The sequence below is a fragment of the Motacilla alba genome, chromosome 4A (genome assembly GCF_015832195.1).
Source record: "Motacilla alba alba isolate MOTALB_02 chromosome 4A, Motacilla_alba_V1.0_pri, whole genome shotgun sequence".
In the NCBI taxonomy this organism is placed as follows: domain Eukaryota; kingdom Metazoa; phylum Chordata; class Aves; order Passeriformes; family Motacillidae; genus Motacilla; species Motacilla alba.
Genome location: NC_052045.1, coordinates 7,004,406 through 7,020,629, shown reverse-complemented (window position 1 = coordinate 7,020,629; position 16,224 = coordinate 7,004,406). Strand labels below are relative to the sequence as shown.

Sequence of the window (16,224 nt, the reverse complement as noted above, 5' to 3'; positions counted from 1 at the left end):
GCGCGGAGGCTCCGCTCGCCAGCGGGGACACCGCGAGCTCCCGGGGACCTCGCACCGGACCCCGACAGCGGCATGCGAGGACGGGGCGGGCTGGTCCCTCCGGCAGCGCCGCGGCTCTACCCGACTGCCCGAGTTCACCTCGGCCACCGAGGGTGAAAAACCCCCCTAAACAAACCGAGCGCAATAAAGACCCTCTCTCCAGCGGGTGCCCATTACCGCGACGTAATCACGGGCTCCGTGGTATCCCCGCGTCCGAGACCCGAACCCCGGCGGCCACCGGCACTGAGCGGCACCGAGACCTGGCCGCCGGGGTGGGCAGCTCCCCGCGGGAGAGCGGGCAGCCCGCGCCCGGCTCCGCAGCGTCCCGCAGCCGCACGGCGACCCCCGCCCGCGGCCCCGCAGCCGAACAGCCCCGGGCGACCCCCGGCGAAACGACAACGGCCGGCCGGACACCACGGGGAGGGCGCTCTCACCTGGCACGGGGCTCTCGGGCACCCACTTGGCTCCGGGCTGCAGCACCTGGAAGGCGGCGCGGACCGGGCGGCAGGCGGCTTCCCCCGCCGGCTGCGCGGCCCCCGGGACACCGAGCAGCGCGGCCGCCAGCAGCAGCAGCAGCGGCGGCACTCCGCCGCTCCCCGACATCCTCCCGGGCCAGCGGGGCGCTCCTCTAGGCGCTGCCAGCGGGCATGCCCACCGAGCCGGGACGCGTCGGGACCGGGAGCAGCGGAGCGGAGCTCGGCCCCGCGCGTCCCGGCCCCGCCCCGGCCCTGATTGGCGCCCTCCCCCCGCCCGCGGGAAACTCGCCCCGCGCGCGGCCCCGCCCCGGCCCTGATTGGTCCCCGTAGGGCAGCCCCGCCCCCCCCGCGCCACGCCCGCCACGCCCCGCACCGCACCTGCGCTCCCTCCCGCCGGCAATGGCACCGGTACGGACACTGATTCCGGCACCGACCCTGATCCCGGCACTGATCCCCATCCTGGTACAGATCCCCATCCCGGCACTGATCCCCATCCCGGCACGGACACTGATCCCGGCACCGACCCTGATCCCGGCACCGATCCCCATCCCGGCACCGATCCCCATCCCGGCACCGACCCTGATCCCGGCTCTGATCCCCATCCCGGCACCGATCCCCATCCCGGCACCGACCCTGATCCCGGCACTGATCCCCATCCCGGCACCGACCCTGATCCCGGCTCTGATCCCCATCCCGGCACCGATCCCGATCCCGGCACGGACACTGATCCCGGCACCGATCCCAGCACCGGCAAGCCGCGGGCTCACACGGCTCGGAGCGCTGCTCCCGGTGCCCCCTCGCTCGCTGCCCGTGCGGTGCAGACCCTGTGTAGCCCCACGCGTGCACCGGGCGCGGGACGTGGGATGCGCGGTCCCCGCTTTGCACGGGTTGCGTGAGTTCGCAGCGCTGCGCCGCGAGTGAATAGAGCGTCTCTAGAGCCAGCCGGGGCTGCAAGGGAGGGCGAAGTTCCTCGCACTGCACTGGACCCTTCCCGTAAGGCTGAGGGACGGAGTGGGACTCGCCTGGAAACTCCGCCGTGAGGGCGGAGTGTTGCTGAGTGCAGGGCTGCGAGCGTCACTGAGCCCCCTGGGGCAGCACTGAAGTCTGGATTGCCCAGTCCCCAGAATGCCCAGGGCTGCCACGGGTCTGGGGTGCTGCTGGGTGTGCACAGGACAAATCACCAGAGGAGCTGCCCTGGAAACAGGCAGCTCTGCATGAGCAGGTTGTATTCCTCCAGCACGACCATTTCTGCACCAGTTTCCAGACGCAGTTGTTGGGAACGCCTCGCTCACTGAGCTGAAGGTCCCCCAGGGTCTCACAGGCCTGGTCAGACCCTGTGTCCCCCAGCTGAAAGGACATTCCAGCTCCATCTCAGCAGCAAAAGACCCTAAATACCAACATTGCACCCTCAGCTGGAAGGGGCCCACGCTCACGCTGCTCATCACTCAGCAAGCAGCTGTACAAAGTGGGAAGCAAGAAGGTGGGGTGAGGAAAGGCTCTATTTAAAACAGCAAGGGTCGTGTATGAAAAACTGCCAAAATAGTGATTGCCCAGGCGGTCTCCTCGCTGCTCGCCCCCAGCCTGCACCATGCACAGAAAAACAATGACAGAGCAAGTACAAGCAGAAGAACAGAAGAAAAATCTATTTAAAATTTCCAGCGCAAATGCAGGATCAAATTATTGCTAATGGCTCGCTACCAGCTCTTTTTCACTCTGAAATTTTGAACAGGGGTGAAAAATGGAAGTCCAAACTGTGTATTTGTTCTAGGAAAATGCCTGCCAGGGAGAGATTGTTAAAATATATTATGGATATGCGTCTAATAAGCTGGAATGTGCAACACGTCTTGTTGGTTAATGGATTGTCGGAGCCTGTTGCTGTCCACAGACTGCACTATTTATTATCCCTTTATTGTTTCTAGTAAGCATGACTGACAAAATTCCCATTAACCGGGCAGCAAAAAGTCCCGCTTTGCAGGAATCCAGAGAAATCCAGAAATGTCATTTTGTTCCGAGGTGCAGGTGCTCCACAATGCAAACTGTGCCTGATTTCAGCAGAGAGAAGGGCGGGCGTGTGCTCGCTGATACGGATGAGGAGCCGTCCTTTACCCATTCTCATTTCTCCTGGTGCTCTCCATGGAATACCAGCACACGGGCGGCGGCTGATGGGAGCCACATCACACCAGATAGCTGCCACACCTCTTCTGCACCTCCTTCACTGATTTGGTGATGGATTTGTTATGTTTATGCAACAGTTTCGGGTAGAGCATTGTGTTAGGTCAGGAATCAATTGGACTGAATTGCAGAACACAAAGGCTGGTACTTGAAGCACTCCTTTATATACAATATTGCAATCTATATTATGTTTATGGCCTGAATTACAGTTGTCTAAAAGGCATTCAAGCATCTCCTGTGTTCATCTTCAAACCTGCTGTGTGTATTTCATTTAGGTGCAGGAGGCTTGTGCTGCTCCAGGTAAGTACACAGATACTGTCAAGCATGCCATTAGAGCAAAGAATTACACCCAGTGCCAAATAGGTGCCATTTAGGTATCTCTGCTCAGATGAGGGAGTGCTTTAGGATTTCAAACAAATTAGAAAACAACATTACTGCTCTTTACTGGATCTGGCTTCACAGTGGGATCTGACATTATCTCGACAATTACTCCCTGTGAAAATAAAGTATATTTATCAACAAGGAGATGTGTCAAAAGCAAGTTAAAGCTTCTAGAAACATGCAGCAAAACCAAGTGGCAACCCTTTCTTTCAGTCATTCTTCTCAGTTGTACCCACAGTCTGCTGGCAGGAAGAAGAACTCACATTTTAACTGGAAACTTTCCCTAATGGAAAACTCATTTTCCCCAGTTTTCACTCTAGCATTGCTGACTTTTCCTGGGGTAATAAAGTCTAGGATGCAGCTAAATGGAAATAAGGGGTGAACCCCCTCCCACCCATGGACCAACAATACTGTCACGTTCTGTGGCACCTCCAGCCCCGAGCCCAAAGGATGCTCTCCCCCGACAGTGTCTGCAGAAGCATTCCCAAGGTGACAACTGCAGACCCTCTGACTTCCATCAGAGCTGCAACATCAGCCCCATGAAAATCTGAAGCTATTTTCCTGAGCACAGGCACATCCATATGGCTTGTCCTTTTAATGGGAGGGTAACAAATGAAGGTTTGTCCTGGAGGAGAAAGCAGAAGATTTGCTCCAAGATCAGAGGCAAAGTCACTGGGTTAGTTGTCTGCCAGCAGATGTAGTAAGAGCCAAGTCATTGTCTCATATCCAGGATGATAATTTCCCTTGTTACAACTGCTCACACCGTAAAAAATTCACTTAATCATCTACCTGCCTCAAGCCTGTGAGTAATGAGAGGCAGGATCGTGTGTAGCTGATTTTATCAAATGCTCTTATGAAGTTCTCCACTGGGAAAACCCTGAATCAATTAAAACACCAAGGAGAGATGTAGGAGAGGGATTCATACTCCCCAGTAGATGCTCACCAGGTTATAAACACATTTCACTTACTCTGTGGATGGGATGGATGAGCTCCATGGGGACAAGGTCAGCTGAGCCATGCCTACAACAGAGGAAATCACCGTGGGGCAAGGGAGAAAAGAAAATCCTGGAGCATCTGCTGACACATCTGTGTGGTTTTGGCACATACCTGGCAGTCTACATGGGCGTGTTTGGCCTGGGTTTCTCATCCCTGCTGTGCTCCTGTCGTGCTGTCTATGGCACAGCTGCATCACCTGAGATCTCACGGGTCCTGCTGGAACCAGGAGCTGCAGGCAGTGACGTCTTCTCCCTGCCAAAATGACCCTTCCCATCTTGTTCTGCACCCTGCAGAAGCTGCGCTTTCAGGTTTTCATAGCCATTTGTGGAGGAGGAGAAGGGAGAAGCTCTTCACTGTCTAACAGTACTCGCACATAGCCTGATGGAAAAAAGAAAAGTGCATTTGCCATGGGGCACTGGGAGAAATGATGGATTGCCAGGTAGCAGACATCCCTCCCCACTTTGGCAGGATATTGTATTCTGTGTGCCATACAGGAATGCTGATAGATCCATAAAGCATTAGCCTTTTCCTCACCCTAAAAAGCAGTGGCTGATAAATCACTCGCTCTCTGGAGTTTGTTTGGGAGCAGATCACACAGCAGAAGCAGTGAAGCCTTCAGAGAGATACATCACTTAAAGACACTGCAGATGCCAATAGGGCTGTACATCAAGAATGCACAGACAAATCACTTTCCCTGTCCAAAATGAGATACTTCAGACCTAGAACTTTTTTCCAAGTATGTACTGGTTTCAGTCACACATCAGAAATGTCTCCCAGAGCCTTGGAAAATCTCTGCACTTCAGTCCTAGAGATCTCCTCTTTTTTCACAGAGGGTTTGGTAAGTCTTCTCTCCTGTTAAAGGACACAAAATTGCAGAATATTTCATAGAATAAAATCCCATCCAGATCCAAACTTTTCCAAAAGAGTTCTTAACTGTGGATGAGGCACAGGTTTTGCAGGGGACATCTGGCTGTGTAGCTAACCGTGCAGTCACCTGAAGGATTTTGCATCTTTTGTAAAATTAAAAGTGCACAGACACAGTTGGTGTGACTCAAAAGCTCCTCCACACACCCTCCATCTCTGGAGAACCCAAAACAGAGCATAAAGGATGAGACACACAGCGTGCTGCAGCTGGGGGCACACTGGTGGAGGGATGCAGCCCTCAGGGAGGAAGGATCTCATAGCACTCCTCACCACTGCCCAAGCTGCAGCACCCCTCTCTTCCCCAGCACCCAGTGAGAGGGGCTGAGCCCTGGCAAAGCTCCTGAGTACACGAGGATCACTTGAGAGGCAGCTCTGCAGAGGGCCTCAAACAGAAGGGATGGAGAAAACTGTTCCCCATGCACTGCTGCCTCTGCTGGGAGCACAGGGCAGGCATTTCTCAAGCTGATATTTTCATTTATCATCTCCTGGTGATTAATCAACAGAAGAGACATCGCCAGGAGCCAGCCCAGAAGGGACCAGCCCAGAGCATTCACCTACAGAAATAAAGTGCTGCTAACAATTACCAGCCCAGGGCTGCCACACCACAGGCACCCCGCTCACCCAGAGAGCTGGCATGTACAATCACAGAGCTGCAGATCAGCTCCACGCAGGGGGAGCAGCTTCAGAGGAGGCACACGGGGCACTCTGGATATCACTCCAGGGAGATGCAGCACTCCCAGTCCCCTGCAAGGCTGAACAGCACAGCACAAGCTCTGGAGCTGCTGGAGCAGAGGTGATGTGCTGCACATTCAGGGTCAGAGGGCAGAGCCACCCTGGACCTTTGCAGCCCAGGCAGCCCCAGTAAGAGCTGTGGGGCTGCACATGCTGACAAAGTCCCGCTGCACAATGAGTACACAGCTCTGGGATGGGATTTACAGCAGAAACAATGGAAGTTATATTGAATATATAAATTGTTCCCACTCCAGAGGAGGCCACGATGTATTCAGGTGCAATTCCTGGAGTGCTTTTTTCCTGTGCAGTGGCACTATAGTAAAACTTGATTTATGCCTTATTAAATTATTTTAATGTTTAATATTATATGCAAAAACTCTGTGAAGAGACATAATAGAGGACTATCTCTGCTGGGCTCGTGCAGAAGCTGTCTCCAGTCGCATGGTAATGAGGCATTCCAAAGGTATCACAAGTGTTGGACTGCTCCTCAAACACCATTTTGTGGCTAAAAGAGCAAATGGGTGACCCAGTGTCAGCTTTTATACCAAATAATTCAATAAATTGTAGAGACAGAGAGTTCCTCTCCCTCACCAACACAGATCAGGAGTCCTTGCTGGAGCCAGTGGATTTGGAGCAGCCCCAGCAAGCACCAAGTCCTGACAAGGGAGGAGACCCTGGAACAAAGGAATGTGAAGAGTCTCCATCCCAGGCAGGGTGGCTCTGGGCTGCCAGCGGGCTACTGAGGTGCTCAGCCACTGTGCAGCAGGACAGGCACCACCTCTGCTGGCTGACATTTCCTCCACAGCATCTTCTTCCTCCCCCTCCCTCCCTCCCTCTCAGGCTTCTCTCTCATTAAGGAAAGGTCACTGCACTCCATGGCAAGAAGAAAAAATTGCAAACCGAAGGAATTTCTGTCTTCACAGCCACTTTCTCCAAGTACCCAGCAGGCCCCTGGGGTTTTTTGAGCCTCATCCTGCAGAAGAGAAGTGTCTGATGTTCCCCAGGGGCATGTTCTGCCTGTGATGGGGCACAGCACTGCTCTGCCCCTCTGCTGCACACACCTCCTGCTCCCAGAGGCTCTCTTGGCCTGTTGGGGGTTTTCCTGCTCCAGGTCTCCCATCACAGATGTAGTGTCTGTGCTGAGCGTGGCTGTGTCCCAGAACCCTTCTCTGCCTGGGAGGTGAGGGCTCCACAAGGTGTGCTGGGCTGTCCTTGCCATCAGCAGCTCCCTCATCATTTGTCCCTGCTCCAGCCCATCCCCCTGGGAGATCACAACCTTGCACTGCCTGTTTTTCGCCTGACCCTTCCAGAGGTGATGCCAGCAGCAGCTGCCCAAGAAGCCACCCAAGTACTGCTGGATGCCAGGCTCAGAGCTCAGCACACCTTGGGCTTTCCAGAATCAGCGTCCTCACCTGCATCTGTGAGGATATTCACAGATCTCAGGGGGCTGGCTATCAACATTGCATCCTTCTTGCACAAGCCGAATATTAATAAAAGAACCCAGTAAGATTTAACGCTGGTGCATTTGAAGGCATTTCCCAAGGAATAACTAATGATCCTGCTGGATGCTCAGGCAGGTTTCACTGCCTGTGGAGGAGGACAGTTCATCGACAGAAGGGAAGTTTTGTTTTAAAAGGAGCCTCACTAAACATTCACATTTGTCTCATTTCCAATCAGTTAGAATAATGAACCACCTTACACAGAGAGATTTATTTTGTTTTTAAATGCTAAATCATTCCTGCATACAATGCATAAATGTCAGACCTCTCAAACAGTTCTTCGGGGATTTGGTTTATATTATTACTATTAAACATGAAGCAGAAATTGAGAAGCAGGTAAGTCTGATGCAGAGGTATTTCCTTCTGACTCCCCCTGTCCTTTAAATAAGACTGCAAAACCCACCTGAACTACGGGTGTCTCAAGTAGAAATCCTCTCCAAAACCAGAAATCACTGTGTGAGCATGTCACAGCAACAGGATAGGAAAGAAAGGGACAACAAGTTACTGTGCTCCATCCACTGCTCCTTGTTGTGACTGTGTAGGGCACTTCAGAGGTTTTCCATAAACTCGGGGATTAGTGCAATTAGGTCAAAAACTTCTCATTAATGAAGAAGGAACAAAGCTGTTGACAGATGACTCCAGAGTGCTTGGCCAGCAATGGAAAAAGCAAATAGAAACAAGCCCAAGGTTGTTAATTTCAGTGCTTTGGGGTTGTTTAAATCAGTCTCCTGGTACTGGAGGTGTGGGGGACCTGACTGGGCAGGACTTGGAGCTGACTCTGCCCAACACAGGACCCAGAGCCATGGGACAGGTGAGAAGGGCAGGGAATAAGGCACTGCCTGGGGGGCATCTCCAGAGGAACCCGAGTGCAAGTGGCATTTTAGGACACCATTTTAACCTCAGCCTAAGGGCAAGAATTTAAAAATAAAAGTGACCACAACCTATTATTCAATGGTCTGTTTTAGATGAGAGTGAATAATTTAAGCAATACATGCTTGAGCTGAGTGACTTTACCTCCCGTTGCCCCCCTTTCTCTGGCTGCACCTTCTCTGAGGCCAGCAGTAAATGTCCTGCTGATTTTGGCAGTGTGGAGCAAGCAGCATTCAGGCCTTACCCATGGCCTTTAGGGATTTTTCACCATTAGTGACCTGGGAAAGAGTAAGAAGGAAGATCTTAGGGGAAAAGAGGTCTGGCTCTATTAGAAACTGCTCTCACAAATGAGAATTGCTGTCAGTCAGCAATATTTAGTACTCACAAAGTGAGTGTGGGTGGCTTTGGTTTCGCTTCCCCTGGAAAGCAAGACTGAATCAGCAGGAAAGTATATTCAGTTTAAGAGCAAAATCCCTCATTTTTGTGTGATACAAAGCACTGAGCCAACACAAGCACCCTCTGTCAGTCCAAGCACCTTGCAGGTGCATTAAAGTTTCCCTCTGTTCTGCAGAGTTTCTGGCAGACCAGGCATTGCCAAGGGAACAGAGACCTGCCCTCACTCACAGGACAGGGATCCTGCCACAGAGAGCTCCCACTGAGAGAGTCTGGCACCCTGCACACGGGCCAGCAGCACCCCAACCACTAAATGGCAACTCCAAACTGCAAAGCAATGCCATTAAAAGCAGCCCTGCCTGCAAACCCCTGGCTGAATCCAGCCAGGAGTCTTAGGAGATAAAGATTTGAGTGTAAAAGGAGTCACTGATAGTCTTGTGCCAGCCTCTTAAGCATCGACAGGCGGGAAGAGCAAGCAGAGGTGAACTTGGAAGTGCTGGGATTTAGAGAGTGGAAGCTCCACTCAGATGCCTCCAGACCAGACAACCTTGGGAGCTCTTTCACTGCCTGCTCCCACACCTCTCCATTTCCAACAGGGGGTAAAGGTTTCACTCTGCTTTGCTGGGACGGCGAGGAGATAAATCCACAAGAACTCTGAGGAGGATCAGCAGTGACCACACAGAGGTCACCCTCACGCCTTCCTCAGTGACAGCCCAAAGGGACAGGGCCAGAGATGTCCCTGTGTCTTCCTGGGATTAGCATTGATTAAATACTCTGGAGAAACTGCATCCTTTAGCAACTTGTGAGAATCATGAAGATAGTCAGGTTCCTCCCTTGGAAAAGGCTCTGACAAAGCAGCTAATTCCCACTGGCTGTGCTCAGGCTGCAACTCCAACACCAGAAATCTCCAAGGTTCCAAGAAGATGAAGATACCATCTTAATTTCCAAATGGATTTCCACATTTATTAGATATTCCTGATAGAAATGTACGAGTAAGACAGATCCAATTAGTTCATCTAATGGTCTTGCATGATGAGATTGGCCTAACTATCTGAGCACGGGATTTTGCACAAATGAAAGAGCATTCCCATAAAATAGAGAATTTAATTTAGCAATTTAGAGCGAAAATTGACAATCTTTTGAGAAAACTAATAGCTTTTTACTATGTAATATAAGCTCACCTATCTAGTGTGGAAAAAACATATCAAGCATTAAAGAAACAACCCTACACTAAATGTAATAATAATAAAACCTCCTCAAATTATTTCTTATTACCCTTCTTTGTTCATTTTCAGACTCCCCAGAAACAGGGACTCTCTGAGCTTCCGACTGATAATCTCAGCAATCCCTCAGAGAGCTGAAAATGGCAGACTCCCTGCAAGCTGCCACCCAAAAATCACAGGGACATTTTCTGCTTTGTCACCTAAAAGGTGACCCTGAGGCCCAGATCATGGCTGGTGTGAGCTGCCCAAGCTGCAATTTCATGGCACAGTTGGCTGAGACCAGGTGGTTTGTCTCTTTTCTGGACATATTTGCAATCACCTGAGGCCTTTGTTTGAGGAGACATTAACCCATCATCTATGGGATCAGAAGTACTGGGTGGATTACCTGCCCTCCTGCCACCACAGTTTCAAACTGCCTCCTGTTGCACCTGCTCCTCACCCCTTTGTGTTGGTCTGGAGGCATCTGGATTCAATCTGAAAATGCTACAAGAGGGAGACCCTGGGGTTGCCTTCCTTCCCTTCTTCCTTCAACCCTCCAAAACACAGCCCTCCTTCCTCTGCTGCCCATGTCCTGCCACCAGTGCCTCCAGCCACATCTCTGCTGCCCCTCTCCCCCCAGAGAGGCACAGGACACTCAGAGCTGATCGCCCTGGCAGAAAGTGCCTTTGTCTTTTAGGCTGCCAGAGCACAGGCTATGCTCACTGACAGCAGCTAAAGCTGGCAAGCGTGGCATCAACATCACCTGCATCCCAGCTTCCCCTGAATCCCAGCTTTGCCACTGCTGGGGCCACCTGGAGCCACCCAGAGCAGCTCCTCTGTCACAGCACAATGCCAGCAGCTGAGCAGACAGGGGCTGTACAAAGGAGTCCTCCTCCATCCCTGCTGTCTCCCCCAAAGCCCTCAGTGGCACTTACCCCTGGACCAGGCAGCAGGGCAGGATGCTCAGAGAACATTCCACAGCTGAGCAAAGAAGAGTTTGCCTCTGATGAGATGGTTTGAGGCACTCAGCATCAGCAGAGCACGTGGCACCTGCATCAGTTAGGTGGTGCACGGAGACATTTACCTGACCCCTCAAATGAAGGCAAAGTGCTTCAATAGCTGCCAAGGGCACAGAAAGTGCTTCAGAGGCACAGCTAGAGATTTCTCATGAGCAGTGAGAAGTGCAAAATTAAAAGCTGTGCCAGTGTTTCTGGACTGGATTTCGGGTTATGAATTGTTACAGATTAATCATGTATCTCTCCTGTTTGGAGCATTCACATCCACCTTCAGCTCGTTCTTGATTGCTGCTTCTGTTTTCCAGGTTGCAACAACAGCAGAAATCCAAAAGTTGGTCCCACAATGTGCAAAATTACTGATTTCTTCAAAGAAAACCTCCCCCTACAGCTGCCCTGCTTCTCGAGGTTGTAATGTGTGGAAAGGGAATTAATTAACCCAGGCAGCTCTCGGGTACACACGTGAACTCACTGCAGCCCATGAAAAACCTGCTTGGAAACGCTGGCTTAGCAGGCAGGCTCTAAATACAGCTGCAGATGGAATCCCTGAACATTCCAGTGGTACTTCTGAGCAGGAATAACTTGACATTTAATTCTGGGACAATAGTGAAATGTCAACATCTGTTGTGGAAATACAGTATAATGATTAAATTGACACCGCTTGCATCTTTTAATGTGACGGTGTTTAAACCACACTGGGATCCACTTGGGCAAAGCCATGTTGAGCTTTTGTGGTATAAGCTAAAGAGAGCAGCTGTCCAGACTGGAGCAGGACAGGACCAGGCCCTGCTCTGGGCAGGTGCAGTTCAAGGATGGAGAGCCCACCACTCCAGCCTGCCAGCTCGGAGGTCGCCATACCCAGATCTCTGGATGGCTCCAGTCCCTAAATGCATCACCCACAGCCTTAGGGAGACTCTGTAACTACCATGGAGACCTCAGACCATCCCTTGTGACTGGCAAGAGCCTCTCTGGGACACAGCAGAACACACCAAGGCTTGCTCAGTATTTAATTAGAAATCTAAAGTGTTTTACAAAGGTCTATTCAAGGATTGCACCTTTTGCTTCCTCTGATTATGGAGCAGGCTGATGTCGAAGCCTCAGAACTGTGATCTTTGATCTTCCAGGTGAAACATCTCCCCATCTCACAAGGGTGTGATGGTGGAGGCAGCGTGAGACCCCAGAGAAGCTGAGAGAGCTGGAAAGCAAGAGCCTTGCAAGGCTCAGCACACAGATGGGGATCCCAGCAGGAGCTCTGCCACTCGCAGCTTCTCTACACCACGCAGCAGCCCCAGGCAGGCAGCGAGTGCAGCCAGAAACAGCCTGGGAAAAAGCAAATAACTCTGCATTTTGGGCAAAACACCCCATCCCCTCTGCATCACTCAGTCCCAGGCAGGAGCAGAGCTGGGCAGCTCTGGATTGTGTCCAAGAAGAACCTGTGGCTCCCTGTGCTCCCACAACCCTGAGAGGCACCTGGGCAGCAGCTCTGAGTGGCATGGCAAGAATTTGTCAAATCACTTCTGCCCATCGTGGCTAAAACAGAATCCCAGCACAAGCTGAAGCACCACACACTTGGCACTGAGTCAGCTTCTGAGCTGTGTTTTAGGAATTGCTCTGAACACAGGCCAAATCCCAAAGCACTCAAGGACATCAGTGCCATGGATTTTCTGATCTGAAGGGAAGTTACTGTGTTTAACCATTCTGGGGCAGTGTTAAAGAATGGTCACTAAAGCCAGTCAGCAACAGGGCAGCATGTTAGCAATCCTGGCCTATTTGGAAAGCAATAAATACAAAAACTGGCCTTGTTTTCCCCTCCCAATGGTTGTGCATCTACAGTTTTTTTTTAAAAAAGAATGCCTAGGTCAGGTGGTTTGTCTCCTTGGACATTTTACACCACTCTGGAGCAGCCTTTTGTTTTCCCAGGATCAGATCCAGAGAAGTGCTGACTCTTAAAATTTAATAGTGGGTGTTTTAAGGGTGAACTGAATGCAGGAGAGTGTTGCATGCAGCACAGCAGATCCTGGTTCTTGGCACGAGGCTGAGCATCCTGAGCCCACACTCAGGCTGCTGCCAAAGCCACAGAGAAAAACCCAGAGAGGTCACCAGCGACCCCAAACTAGGAAAATGAAATGCAGGTTTGTTCCCATACCTAAGTTCTAGGTTGTGCAGGGAGCTGGGGTGGGAAATGCAGCTTGTTGCCTGTTAGTTACCACCCAAGGGCAAGGGGAAGTGGCTGTGAGCAGGGACAGCCTGTGCCAGAGGGGCTCCAGCACCCTGAGCAGCACCTGCCAGCTCTCCAGCTCCTGCAGCAGCCACGGCACAGCTGAGCAGCAGCCAGCCCAGAAGGCTGAACTCTGCCAAAGTAGAGGTGAGTCCTCAGGTTGCAGCGCTGGAAATGGGGCAATGGAGCTGGGCTCAGCAACAGCACTTTGAGCTTTTAATGCCAACCCAAATCCTGGCCCAGCTGAAGTCAGTGGGAATTTTCTCGTTGACATTCAGCCCCTGGATTTTGCAGAGGGCTGGATTTCCCTGCAGAGCAGCTGGAAAGCTTTCCTTCATTTCTACCAACATCACACGGCTCTGCAAAGAGATTTGCTCTGGATTTCCTTGGATTTGAGCTTGGCACCAGGTCAGAGACCCTGACACAGTGGCATGAAAGAACTGCAGGAGCTCAGCCCACAGGGCCAGTACCAAGAAATAGTGGAAATGTTGCTGTTATCCCACAAACTCTGGGACCAGTACAATACCAGCTGCAAGCCAGGAGCTAATACCCACCAGTCCTGGGTTTTATTCTTCCAACTAGCTCGTTCCTGTGCCTGCTGGTACCTGATTACATATTTAGCAGAGGAGTCAATTCACCATGAAAATAATTTTTCAATTTAGTGCTCCATGTTTTCTGGATGGTGGGGTGGACAGGACTTGAGGACAGAGGGAGCCTTCCTCTGAAAAGCTACTTTAACCCATTCTGCCATTAGCAGCCAGAAAGGGTGAGCAATTTCCTCAGCCAGCTCCAGTCCTGCCAGCAGGCACTGGCAGCAAACCAGCCTCACCATCACACACCACTGGGCAGGTCCTGGTCCTGCTGGGACCACCAAGGATCACACTGGGAGGTGACCTGAAATGGAGCCAAGGCTTTATCTCATCAGCTGATAACACCCACAGAGCACTGACTTTTCTTCCCCCTCATTATAAGCAGATTAACAACATTCATGTAAGGGGTGGCTTTCCAAATTCTATCCCTGAAGTCCATCATGACCTGTTTGCTGTTTACTCCTGTAAATCCACAGGAGAGCAATAGCAGAGGAGAACCACCACTTCCAAAGATAAATAACATTTCTGTCCCCACTGGGGCTGAGGGGCCACATCCGGGAGGCAACAATTGCCCACCTGGGCACCTTCTTCCCTTGTTGTTTTGATGCTCTTGAACTGCTGTTGGATGCTTTGGATGCTGTTTTGATCTTCAACTCATCACACAACAGTGAGAAAAAACCAACTGACAAAACCACCTCCTCCCACCCTGGAAAAAGCCCAACAGTTCAGCACCAATTATTTATGCTCCTCTGGATGGAAAAAAAAATCCATTTTTAAAAAATGCAGAAAGAGAGAATAAATTTGTCACTGGACAGGGCAAGGGACCAGCACTTCCTCTGGCTCTGGCAGCACCAAGGCCGGGATTTACTCACCTTACATCAGCAGGCACAGTGGCAGGGCTGTGGAAGAGTGAGGATGAGCAAGAGCAGGGGTTGCCACAAGTGCAGGTTGTGTTTTCCTGCCCACCCTCCACCCAGCATACATCTGTGGCACAGGACACATTGCTCCCACAGAGCTGCAACAGCTCCATCAGATTGAAGACACTAATAAAAACCTTAAATGGATCCAAGGTGTCCTCCCAAATGCTTCACACGGGAGGACATGAAAAATTACTTGAGAGAGCAAGAAAACCAGAAGCATTTCTAGGAGGAGTTGGCTGGAACAACCTACATTGATTTAAATCCACTGGTGCCAGCAGCTCTGCAGGCACAGCCCTAAGGGCAGGCGGGGGTTGGGCACAAATCAGGTTTTGAACAGCAGGAGGGCACAAAGTCACTCACAGTGAGAGATGGCCAAACACCAACACTGGACACTTCCCCCAGCAGCCACCCCTGGGGTTTTGGGGGTTTGCTTTCTGTTGTTCCTCTGTGAGGTTTTGGTTTTTGTATTTCCCAAGTGAAGCTCTGACAAACCTGGAAAAAAGCAGCAGAGCAGGAGCGAGCAGGGCAGAGCCACACTGAGAGGGTTTCCCAGCACAGCTCTTGACTGTGTCCTTCCCAAGATAACTGAGAGAGACTCAGGGTTTATTGCAGTCACTGGGATGTGTCTGACTCCTAGAGACTGATACTATCCAGGGGGCTTTTGCCCAGCAGCAATCACACCCCTTCACCAAAGGGCTTGGGCTTTCTGCTCATCCCTGGCTGTTGTGTCACTCCAGTGACGTGGGAACAGCTGCTCTGCCCCCAGGACTGAGAGCACCAGGATTCCCTCAGACACAGGAACTGCAGCTGGTGCTGCCAGGGAGAGCAAAGCATTTTGTTAGGGCAGCTGAAGAGGGCTTTGGAGAGGAACATCCTTGGAGCCACCCCCAGGGCTGCCCCTGTCCCACTCCACAGAGCCTTCAACATCCTCCTTTGACACCCCAAGTGTCCTTGCCCTGCTTTAAACTCCACAGGCCATAAACCCACGAGTATTATTTGCTACACTGACAAATCCATATTGCTTTGTTCTTCAAGTTATACATTCCCACTGGGCTGCTACATGTCCATAAAAAAAAAAAATCAAGGAGAGGCATAAACTCAAATCAGAGGCAGCATTAACTACCCAACAAACCCCAGTTAACTCTGAACATTTTTTTAAACCACTGGAAGCTGTGTTAACTTGCACAGTAGCCAGCAGGCAGAAGCTGTGAAGTCAGGAGGGACCCTGGAGGTGAATCCCCAGGGAGCTGGATGACAGCACCATGATGCTGCCCAGAGCATCCCTGCCCTCGGGGGATGTGGGTACCGGGGCAAGAAAACACCACAAACCTGCAGCTGGAGGAGCAGCAGCACGATGGGAAAAGACATTTATTATGCAGAGCTAATAATGCCATTAGAGTAAATGGAGTTTGCCCAGAGGATAACAAAGCAGTGAGATGGTCACAGGAGATGCTGGAGGGTTCTCCTGGGCGTGGGGGATGATGGTGCTCGGGTGGACTCTGCACATCCAGGCCCTGGGCACCTCATTCCCCACATCCCCCTTGGCTTTTGGGGCACAAAACCTGGAGGGGGCCGCAGCAGTCAGCCCGAGGGAGCCTGGGGCTGGAGAATTTATCCACTGAGCTGAAGATTTCTCACTGTATTTTCTTTAGAAACAGCCTGCCCTCATGTGGTGAATGAAAAATCAGGAGGTTGGAGATTTTGGACTAAAACTGTCCAGCAATGTGTCAGGGCAGGAGCCAGGAGCCGGGCAGGGAGAAAATCCCTCCCAGCTCAGTCACACACAGCTTTTCCTCAGC

General features: G+C 51.6%; 1 protein-coding gene and 1 long non-coding RNA gene across 2 annotated transcripts in view; both read right to left on the bottom strand.

The window, feature by feature from the left end:
- GPC3 (glypican 3) overlaps positions 1 to 752 on the bottom strand; it is a 140,862-nt gene extending 140,110 nt beyond the window's left edge. The window contains exon 1 of the mRNA XM_038123010.1: positions 474 to 752. Coding sequence (XP_037978938.1) covers positions 474 to 642 — 169 coding nt within the window. The 5' untranslated portion in view covers positions 643 to 752. The remainder of the gene's footprint in view (positions 1 to 473) is intronic.
- Positions 753 to 2,293: 1,541 nt separating this feature from the next.
- Positions 2,294 to 4,406, bottom strand: LOC119695122. Its single transcript, XR_005255059.1, has 3 exons — positions 4,176 to 4,406; positions 4,037 to 4,088; positions 2,294 to 3,180 (listed from the first exon to the last, which is right to left on the bottom strand). It is a non-coding gene; the product is annotated as an uncharacterized LOC119695122 (long non-coding RNA).
- Between the last annotated feature and the right edge of the window lie 11,818 nt (positions 4,407 to 16,224).